This window comes from Volvox carteri (assembly GCF_000143455.1).
Source record: "Volvox carteri f. nagariensis unplaced genomic scaffold VOLCAscaffold_9, whole genome shotgun sequence".
NCBI classification, from domain to species: domain Eukaryota; kingdom Viridiplantae; phylum Chlorophyta; class Chlorophyceae; order Chlamydomonadales; family Volvocaceae; genus Volvox; species Volvox carteri.
In genome coordinates, this window is record NW_003307552.1 from 216,403 (window position 1) to 227,255 (window position 10,853).

The 10,853-nt window shown below is 59.2% G+C and overlaps 1 protein-coding gene across 1 annotated transcript in view; it reads right to left on the minus strand.

The window, feature by feature from the left end:
- Nucleotides 1-3,937: 3,937 nt before the first annotated feature.
- The window catches only part of VOLCADRAFT_88450 (uncharacterized protein), a gene marked incomplete at both ends in the record, with an annotated part of 12,204 nt that continues 5,288 nt past the window's right edge, over nucleotides 3,938-10,853 (minus strand). The window contains 11 exons of the mRNA XM_002948227.1: nucleotides 3,938-4,946; nucleotides 5,408-5,583; nucleotides 5,990-6,188; nucleotides 6,561-6,829; nucleotides 6,948-7,082; nucleotides 7,813-7,928; nucleotides 8,170-8,275; nucleotides 8,639-9,115; nucleotides 9,715-9,831; nucleotides 10,438-10,453; nucleotides 10,655-10,768. Of these exons, the coding sequence (XP_002948273.1) occupies nucleotides 3,938-4,946; nucleotides 5,408-5,583; nucleotides 5,990-6,188; nucleotides 6,561-6,829; nucleotides 6,948-7,082; nucleotides 7,813-7,928; nucleotides 8,170-8,275; nucleotides 8,639-9,115; nucleotides 9,715-9,831; nucleotides 10,438-10,453; nucleotides 10,655-10,768 (2,734 nt within the window). The remainder of the gene's footprint in view (nucleotides 4,947-5,407; nucleotides 5,584-5,989; nucleotides 6,189-6,560; nucleotides 6,830-6,947; nucleotides 7,083-7,812; nucleotides 7,929-8,169; nucleotides 8,276-8,638; nucleotides 9,116-9,714; nucleotides 9,832-10,437; nucleotides 10,454-10,654; nucleotides 10,769-10,853) is intronic.

The window sequence follows — 10,853 nt, forward strand, 5'->3', positions numbered from 1 at the left end:
GATTTCAGACGTTGCGGATAATAGACACTGTTTCCTCTACCCTTTCAGCACACCACCCACCGCATAACGCATTGCGGCTGTCGGTGGTCTTGCGACTAGCTAGAGAAATAGCAGCTGGCCAGTATGATGCCAAAAATACTCTTGCTATCGGTTGGTGCAATATAATATGGTATTCCGCATGCTGCTCCCAATCATTCATCATTGCAGTACGATTACGAGGTCTCAACTCTGTTTGAACGGTCGGCGGTGGGTTGGACGGTCCTACAGGGGCCTCTAGGAAGCCGCGCCTAAGACGTGTTCGTCCCTCCGGTTCCTGCGCCCCGGTACTGTTTCTCCCTTCGCCGAACTCCCCCCTTCCCCCCTTCCATCACACACACAAACACACACACACACATAACCTCTCACTCGCCAGACCGAAGCATGGGATGTGAAGAGTTGTTGTCTCTGAGAAGGCCGCGCGACCCGGTTCGCCCTCAATAAAAACAACTACGCACACACACACAGCATGTACGACGTGACTCACCCTCCACGCGATTGAGTGGAATCTGCCGTACAACCACCCGGGTCGCCCGCAGCTCCGTCAGGTACACGATCATGCCGTGCTCCGTGCCCAAAACTCGGCGAGTAAAACTCAGATCGTCCGTGGCGCTGCGTATCTCCCCCTCCTCGTACTTTGGTACGGGACAGGGCCGATCCATGGCCTTATATATGGCCACCTGCTCCTCAATGTACTGCAATATTGTTTAATAGATGGAATGAACGAACGAGTGGACGCAACGGACTCCCTCAGAACACGAGTAGCCGCAATACAGTCTAGGAATAACAACGTTCCGGCCAGGCGGCCCAAAGCAATATCCCCTTTGTTGGGGCGGCCTATAATCCTGGACACTACCAACCCACCACACATCCCCCGTCCCCACCCCCACACATCCCCCGTCCCCACCCCCACCCAGGCCCACCCCCTCCTCCCCGTCCCCCGTCCCCCTTACCGCCTTCAGGGTACGCAGGAACCAAACTGCCGCCGGCGCCAGGACGTAGCGGTGACACAGCTGCACCACCGGAGCCACACACCAAGCGGAACCCGAAACACAGTCCGCAGTCCACACGGGCAGCCACCGCGTCACCGACCCCGGGGAGGGGCATCCCAGGCAGGGGGGGGCAGGGGTTTCAACCCACAGAGCAGTAGAGGGTGAGTAGCCGGTGACGTCGCCGGCGGCAGCCAATCACCCCTCCGCCCCCTCCCCCCCCGGGGCACTCACACAACCCATGAGCCCCTCTTTCACCTGGAGTCCCGTCCACGCTGTCCCCACCACGCGCCCCAGAGCCGACCACACCGCTTGCCCAGACGGCTGCTGCGGCCCCTGCAGCTGTTGTTGTTGCTGTTGTTGTTGCTGTTGTTGTTGTTGTTGTTGTTGCTGTTGTTGTTGCTGCTGCTGCTGCTGCATCGCGCCCTGCGGCGGCTGCCGGCCCAAGACCCCACAACACGTGGGAAGTTTTAAACGTTTGAATTCCGGCGGGAAAGGCAGATAACCCTGTTATATGGTGGCCACCAGTGAAAGGTAGCAGTCAGCGTCGGCTTACACGCCGTCGCTGGAATCCCCGCCAGTCCAACCCGGGCCATGTACGGCGGTGCCATAGAGGAATTTTCCCGGTTGACGGGTTTCATGCTGAGCGCTTTAATCGCCAGGAAACCCCCCTCTCAACGAGGGCCCCGGTCCAAGATTCTCTGCAAAAAGCGTGCACTAGATTGCAGTTAAGCGCTTACCGTAGCATTGCGGCTGCCGCCGGTGCTGTCTTTCAGCGGGCGTCCCCTGTCGTGCCACGGCATGGCTGCGGCCTCTGAATCCTTGTGGGAGAGATGGCTGCCGCGGGCAAATTAAGGGCGGATGGGGCCCCTCGCAACTGCAGGGCCCCTGGCAACTGCCGCCGGGAGCCAGCGTGTGTGCGGCACAAAGCTTTAAACAGGGTTGTGTTGAAATTACCAGCGCTAGCGAAGGTTATCAGCCTGGTTCAGATCCCAAAGCCTCTTTAATTTGTTGTTTAAGCCGGGTGGCGCGTCACAGGTCACGTCCTGACAAAGGGGTGGCGAAGTACGGTCGGGTTTGGGAAGGCAATGAGTAGCGCACATAAAAAAAAGTAAGTACATCAGCAGCTTCAAGGCGTAGTGCAAATACGTCTTCAAGTGCCATGCTCCGGGACATGCTCCACAACCACCTGTTACCAAGAAGTCGAGAACGTAATGATCGACGAGCCTTCATATTCTTTCCAACCCCAAGAGAACCGCATATAGGGCAGGACTATAAGGCGTTTGAGAAGAGCAGATGTCATGTCCTATGGACAGAAGCGACCTTCAAACGGACAGCTCAGGCGAAAAGGACCCGTTTGCTTGGCCTCCGCACCTATTACAGCTAAAAGTGCATATGTTGTTCAATCTATCAGGGACAATCACCTGTGGAGGTAGGGAAAACGAGAACTTGACAGGAGTTACCTGTGCGCTGCTCAGGATAGCCCTAACAGGAAAGGTCCATACATGATACTGTATAACATCTCTCCATAAGAGGGTTTGCAACCTAGACCCTAGCTGCGCGTCAGCCCCAGCCAGATGCGATGTGTCTGCAGACCCACAGACCCATGCTAAATACGACGAAGTTGTTTTTAGTTATTGCTCGGTTACTATTAATCAACCTTTACACACAATACACTGCATACGTACATCAGCTAGTTGAAGTAAAGGTGCTATTGCAAAGCTTCGCAGCACGCCACAGTTGTCAACCACTTCCGTTCGCGACACGCGGACTCCCGCGCTTTATTAAAGGAAGCTACCCTGGCACCAAGAGGCAATATGCCGTTTCAGGTGAGGAACATTGTGTATGGCAGGGAGAACGATGCCGCTTCGGACACCTTAGGGACTGCTCGCGCATGCTCTGCTAGCGAGCTGCTATGCTTTGCTCTGACTGCTGTTTGGAACTGCCTTGGTGACCCACGACAGCCTGCCTGGCCTTACAAAAGGCCATTCTATCAAGCATCTCTGACCAAGCACGAGATTCAGGTACGTAAACGACGCCGGCGGGTCCCGTAGCCAGGCAAGGCGGCCGGACGGACGGGTACATTGATAGTACATCTCCAATTGCCTAATTAACACTTAGATGCTGGGAAGCCCATCGCATGTATTACTTGCGTTTTAAAGGGTGCAGGGCTGACCAGCTGTGTCGCTATTGCTCCTTGTGTCCTCGGTGCGTAGGCGGATCTTTCCTACATACTTTCACAGACGAAACGAGAACCGCGACAGCCAGGAAGATTTCAGGACCAGGCCCCTGGGTCCCAACGAGATGGGAAATAGGCATGTCCCAAGTGGCAACTGCGCCACGCCAACGTTTGAGTTTCATGCATAATGTACAGAGTCTACGTAATGGAGGTTACTGGATTTTCGTTTTCAACTTAGCCATCCCTGTTCGCTTCAATAGGGTGTGGTCTTTGCGTCGAAGGCCAGCCCAAACTTGATTTTTTTGACGATGATTGATTCGCATTTACTTGACTGGATCTTCGATAGTGTGTAACGTTGTTTGCCTGTGGTTCGAGGAACTGCCGTGTGTTTGGGCGTATGGAAGGCACGCGAACAGGGCGGGCGGGATCGCTTGCTTTCAAATCTACTGGCGCTTTATCGCTCAATGTTAAGCTTTGTAATATTACTTGTGTAAAATCACACTCCTGCTTTCCTCGAAAACATATCGGAAAAAGGCTGACGGAAGGAACATTCAACCTTGCATTGTCCAGCCGTACTTTCGTCGTACAGCCATCACCGCCAGCAACGCACATATGCCAAAGTTACGTAATGCGGTCGCAGCGTTGCAAGCAAGCACCGCAATCTACGCTCTGCAAACCGAACCACAACTCATCGTAAATAAAACGCCCTCCGCCGAGCAGCACGCCGGGTTGCTCATGCATGAAGATGCCGTACGCTTGCCTTAAGCTCATCCAACCGCTCCCGCAGCTTCCGCTCCTGGTTCGATCCCTTACGGCACGCCATTAGCCGCATCTCAAGCCGTGAAACCCGCCGAAGCCGCGCTCGAAGCTCACGCAGCTGCCACCCCACCCCGTCCTCCTCAGGTGCCTGCGTAACACCGCCCCGCTCCGCAGCACTCGACCCTCCCGCGAGGGGCCCCTCAGCCGCTCCTGAACCTTGGCTGACCGCCACCGCCCTCTCCACGGCCCTGGTATACGCGACACCCGCCGCCGCCAGAGTTATGGGGGGAGTCGCCGTCGCTACCAGCGCCGCCGCCGGCGCGGCCAACACACCCACACCAGCTGCTACAGTTGCTCCTGCTGCTACATCACCCATATCGCCATCAGCGTCACCCTCCCTATCGTCCGCCCCAAAGCGCGCGGCTGCTTCCGCCACCGGGGTCCTTACACCGCGGCTGCTACTGCCGCTGCTACTGCCTTCCTGCACGGACACAACCCGCTGGTGGACTTGCCCTGCCGCCGGGGCCCCGCTGGCGGCCCCCTCAGCACCCGACCTGGCGGCAGCCGCCGGCACCACGTCCCGGTAGGGTGGCGGCGGCCCTGGCCCAGCGCCACCACCATGACCGGCCCCAGCCGCCGCCGAAGGTGCTGCACCATTTGGCTCGCCGCCGCCGCGTCGCTCGCCCGCCTTGTCCCGAAGGCTGATCAGCAGGCGCAAGTGAGGAGGGAGCATGGCCGCTGCCGCGCCGCCAGGCGCCGCCGCCGCCGCCGCCGCCGCCGGCTGCGGCCGCAGCTGCGGCGGTCCCTCATGCACTGCGTCTGGATGCGAGGGGTCCAGCAGTCTCAGCGCCAGCTTGGGCCCATGCGCCCTGTGATCCGCTGCATTGAGGCGCACGGAGACGGGCTGCCATAGCCGCACCGCCCACACGATAGAACCGGTGCCGGCGTCGGTAATGGAGACCTCCTCCGATGTGCCGCTGAGCCTGTAACCGATCCAATCAGGTGCTAGGGTTACTGCTATCCAATTTGTTTGCTTAAAGGCGCCACAAAGCTTCTTCTTTCCCTGGTGGACAGAATATGCTTGGCTTTTACTGTGGTTCTACTGTGGTTTTACTGCTTTAGAAGGTGGATGGATGGGGGAGAGAGAGGACGTGTGTCTAGGCAGATGCGGATGGAAGAGGGTGCTGAAGACCCAAAACCAGGCAGAACCCCACCGGCAAGGCGAGTGATGCCAGAGAGCGCTGCTGCTGCTGCTGCCGCCTCCTGGTCGGGGCATGTCTTCACCATGACGACTCATCCACCCGCCTCCCCAAAACCCTGACCCCCGTGGCACACCCGCCAACGCGGCTAGCAACTACCGTCGTAAACAGTTCAACCGTACATCCCAGGTCTCCAGAACTAGTAGACTGGAGACGCACTGGAGAGGTGTACAGCAGTGCCGTACCTGAGGCCCCTCCGCTCGGCCGCCAGGAAGGGGTCCTCCTCCGCCGCCGGGCCCTCGGGCTGCCCCGGCCGCAGAGGGGGCCGCGGCAGGCCCCGCCGGTCTGTGAGCGCCACAGCGGCTCGCAGGTGGTAGGAGGGGATGAACAGCTCCAGTCGGTTGCCGGTGATACCGCACACCTTCGCAGTGGGGGGGGGGGCAGTGGGACAGCAGTCCAACAGCCCCAGCGTCTCCAGACGCACACGCACACGCACGCCAGCTAACCCACCCAACCCATCACCACAACACCACCATAACAACAAGACGGGGCGGCGCTATGCCCTGGGCCAGAAAGCTGTTGGGACGGCAGCCCCCGATGTGGGCCCCCGTAGCGATACACTGCGAAGGACAATACTAAAGGAACGGCTCGGGCATTTCCATGCTCTGAGGTCACACCTCTAGCACCCGCCGCCCTTGAGAGCAAAACCAGTCTCCAAAACACCACCCATCCCCCCCCCTTGCCCCTAGGTCACCCCACCTCTTTGCCACTCCCCACCCCCCCAGCTGCCCATGTCCCCTCCGGCCCCTCCCCCCCTTGTATCTCACCAGCGCTCTCTCCACGTGCGGTCGGGAGTGCAGCAGCAGTAGCAGGTACAGCTCACTGCACTCCTTCTGGGCAGCTTTGGCCTGCCTGTGCCGTGCGTTCATGGTGGCTGCTGCAGCCGCCAGGTCGGGGTGCAGCTGCGGGGGAGGGGATCCGGACAGAGCCGCCAGTAACTGCCGGTGAACCACCACGTCCGCATACCTGGAGCAGGGTGCGGTTGTCGGTTGAGGTTAAAAGGTGGCGGTAGCGGTTGTACGGCAGCTGTGGCAAAATATTGCCATTGAAGTTGGGCTTTGGGGTTTCAAGGTGTTGCTCGGCCAGTGTGTGTGCATGTGTGTGTATTTATGTGTATTTGTGTGTATTTGTGTGTATTTGTGTGTATTTGTGTGTATTTGTGTGTATTTGTGTGTATTTGTGTCTATTTGTGTCTATTTGTGTCTATTTGTGTCTATTTGTGTCTATTTGTGTGTTGCGCCTGTATGTCCATGTCGGCCCGCTCCTATAGCTCTCTCCGTTACGGACCCTTAGGGAAGCTGTACGGCAGAATCCCGCGGCTGTAGTGCTCCTTTTCACCTGCGGATGGGCGACGTAAAATGCGTGTAGTACTGCAGCGCCAGGCCGTAGTGGTACGACAACGGTGTGCCGGGCGGCGTGGTTCCGGAGCTGTTGTACTGCGCCTCCGACATGGCGCGCGTGGCCAGGCTCTTTATGAGGGTGGCGGCGGCGGGGTCGGTTGCGGCGGCGGCGGCGGCACAGGCCCGCTCCAGGGCGGCTGCCAGGGAGACGTTGGAGGAGGGGTCCACGGTGTCGCCGCCCGAGTACGGCTCGATGAGAGCGCGAACCTGCGATAAATGCACACAGGAAAGGTAGGTAGGTATGTACATACGTATCCGGCCCCTGGCCCCCCCTTCCCTTCCCTTCCCTCCCCTTCCCAAGGCCCTCCAGCCAGCGGACTGTTACCTGCTCGAAGGCCTGCGGCCTGGGTGGTGGGTGGTTCCGGAGCAGCGCTGCTCCCGGGAAGGCCATGGCAATGCGCTCTGCCACCGCCGAGTTGGCCGCAATCATCATCTCCGCCACCACGTCCATCATGTGGATCTGGTGGGAGTTGGTAGTTGGTAGTTAGGAGTTAGGCGGGAAATGGTTGGGGACACGGACAAGGTTTAGGGAGTGGTTCGAAGCGGCAGCTGGGCGCCAGGCGGGTAGGTGAGTACGGCAAAATGGCATGGCGGCGGAAGGAGCGCTAGGGGGGATATGACGATAACGATTGGCGCTAAGGGGGGAAGGGACAGAGACAAACACACACGACGTGGCACACGCGCGTCAACGTGCGTGCGGGTGCGACTATTCCCCGGGGAAGGGGTGAGGGGTGAGGAGGTTTGGGGGGAAAGACCCGGGAGGGCGGGAGACAGGGGCCAGGGGGGGATGGCTGGGTTAGAACAATACGACAGGAACAGACAGTGGTGGCTAGGAAGAGGAAGAGGAAGAGGAATCATCTTTAAAGAACGCGGTGACGGCGTCGGGCTACAGGCTGCGTCGCACCCTTATGATCCCCCCCCCTGTCCCCAACCAGCGCCATCCCACACGCCCCCCCCGCCACTACCTCGCACACCCCGGGGCCCCCTGGACACCGCTGGCGGCTTGAAATACTTCCACACACACACAAAATCTGTTATCCGAATGTATCGACCGACCCATCAGTCCATCCTGAATTCTAGTTACAAGTTACAAAGCACACACTCAGCCACACATTCATTCACGGTACATTATATACGAGGTACACTTCCTTCCTTCCTTCCCACCCCCTGCTGTCCCCTTTCCGCTTCACCTTCTTCTTGCTCTCCACCTGACAGGGGGCCCCGGTGGCGGGGTCCGTCTGGAACCGCAGTTCCGCACTAGCCAGCTCTAGAGCTCCACAGCACACACGCCGGGAGCGGAGCTGAGCTAAGAAAAGGGGGAGGGGGGAGGAGGGGGAGGAAGGGGAGGAGAGGAAGGGGAGGAGGGGAGGACGGGGAGGAGGGGAGGAAGAGGAGGAGGGGGAAAGAGGGGGGAGGAGGGGGAAAGGAAGGGGAAGAGAGGGAGGAGAGGGAGGGGAGGGAGAAGTTTAATCAGATAGAGGAAGGAAAGGGTAATTCCCTTCTCTCCACCTCTTCCCCCCAGCCCGTTTCACCCCGTCCCCACTCACCCGTCAGCTCGTCCAGCACCTTCAGTGCCCCCCGCAGCACCGCCACGTGGTCCGCAGGAAGCTCGTCACCCGGGGAGGCGGGTCGCCCGTCAAGGATGTCCTGGGCCTGAGGGAGCAGGGGGACGGGAAGGGGGGGGGGAAGGGGAGGGAGGGGAGGAAGGGGAGGGGGGCCCGGAGCAAGGGGGTTGGTGTTGGTGTCCAACGAAATGGAAACACGCAGATCGGGTCGGCTCCTGTACGGCTTCTGTACGGCAATGCCCCAATTCGAATCGTACCTCCCATCTGGCGAAAACAAGTCCCCGTGGGGGGACACGCGGGCAGGTGCCAGCATCTAATTGGAAAAAGGGACAAAAGAGGTTGTCGGGAGTTCCGATCACCCACCCACACAAATACACACACTGGCAGCGTAACCGGATGGCCCTCCCGCCTCCCCCCTTCCCTATCTCCCCCCCCACACACACACACGCACCTGCTGATAGTGCAACTGGTGCCGGCTGCAGATTACCGTACGGCCGTACCACACATCCTTCACCTCGTGCTCGTACTCCCGCCCCTCCTCCGCCGCCGCCGGCCCTCCAGCCTCCCCATGCGGCCTCGTCGTCCTTGGTCTCCGTCGCATCGTCCAGATCACACTAACTGCCAACCGCTCAACCCCCTGCCTTAACGAACATAACTGCTCGGACAACAGCCCGGGTAGCATATCGAGGCGCCGGTCCACCAAGTACACGGAGGTGCACCGGTCCCGAGCCTCGCCGTCCAGCATGCCGCCAGCCGCCACGAACCAGCTGACGTCAGCAATGTGGACGCCGACTTCCACAAGCTGATCACCCGCTGCGTCGGATGAGCTGTCGTACAAAGTGGTGCTGCCGTACATGGGCTTGGGGGGTGGCGGAAGGGCCGGCAGGAAGCGGACGTGCATGGCGTCGTCGACGTCCGTACAGCCCACCTGTATATGTGTGTGAGAAAAGGGAACGGGGTACGGAACGCCGGTATGCATGCATGTATGTATATGTGTACGTAATGGAGGCCCCGTATGGGGCTGTGGTTCATCTAACAGCAATGCTCAAACTGCTAAACTCGTCCGTCAATTTGTTCCGCCCGCTTCCATCACATACATCAGTCGCCTGTATGTACAGCGTTGCTCAAGTTGGTAGAGCACCTGGGCTAGAATTCAGCAGATCTGGACTTCGAAGTCCAGAGCCGGCATCTAGGTTGGTTATCGAGCCCGGGCGGCGGCGGCAGACTTTTCAAGGATGGGATGGCGATCGGCACCGGTGTGAGTGCATTTTGGTAGATCTCGCAGTTGTAGAGTGTGCGTTCGGTGGAACGGAGGTTGCCTGGCATCTGAACTGGTGTGTATGTAGCTGGCTAGAGGATTCGAACGGTCGTTCACGGTTAGGTGCCCCTGGCCAGTGTCCGGCCCCGATCAATATGTAACAGATACACATACATACACACATACGTAAATGCATGCGTACATGCATACATACACACATACGCAAATGCATGCATACAGTTGGGCATACGCACCGGGTCGATGCTAACCACGAAGTACTCGGGCGCGGTGAGGTCCCGCCGCGTCGCCCTCTCCCGCGGGGGCACCCGCCACTCCTCGGCTCGAGACACACGGGGCAGCTCAGACAGCGCGGCATCGCAAAAGGGCTGGGAGGGAAAGGGAGCGAGCCACCGGGGGGAAGAAAATGAGAACTACCTTTCCAAGGCGAAGGGAAAGCGGGGGAGGGGGGGAATGTGAGCGAGGCGGACGTAAAAGGGAGAAGGAAGGGAGCGGATTTTTAAAAGGGCGTGTACAGAGGGAAGGAAACATACAAAGCCACACATCGTAAAGACTGAGCAGAACATGGCAAGAGACAGGAAATCGAATACAGGGTTGGACGGAGGTCCAGGCTGGCGAGGGAAAGGGAAAAACGTGGAGCGTCGTACATGCCGTACGATTTTAAGTAATAATGTGGGTAGGTTAAGGCTAACTACCAAAGCCACATGCACAGCTCATGCAGTAAAGGTCCAGGGGGCAGGAAGCCCTGGGGGCCCCCCAGGGCGACCACAAGCACCGCGGTAGGGAGATCAGCCCTCCAGGGGGGGGAGAACAAGGCATATTATATTTTGCTGTGTAATTTAGGATTCGCGGGAGATTGTGTGTGTGGGGTGGGGAAGGTAAGATGAACCACTCATGATTAAAGTAGATACCAGAGATAGACGGATAGAGTCCAGGAGAGGAAAAATACTGCATCAGGAATATTTATAACTGACCAGTGATGACTTGAATCTAGAGGGGGAGGGGGAGGGGGAGGTGCGGAAAGGAACGGTCTCTGTGTGTGTGGGGGGGTGGGGTGGGGGTGGCTGGCGTAAGGACCCACGGGTCACTCATTCGGTCCAGTTCGTTCTGGCCTTGGCCCCGAGCCACAGCTGGCTCTGGCACCCCCTCCCGCCTTTTTTTGGTGCCCTTTCTTCCCCTCCCCCGGCCCACCCCTCCGCCGACCCCACCCTGTGGCTAATGCCACACTGCACCAGCACCGCCTCGCTCTCCGCCCGCAGGTCGTTGAGGCGGCCCAGCAGCCGGGTGACGTGGCCGCGGGGGTACCTGGCGGGGTACCGAGGACGTGGGGAGGGGGGTGGGGGAGGGGGGAGGGGAGAAGTAAATGACATGTGTATACAGAGCAGGCGAA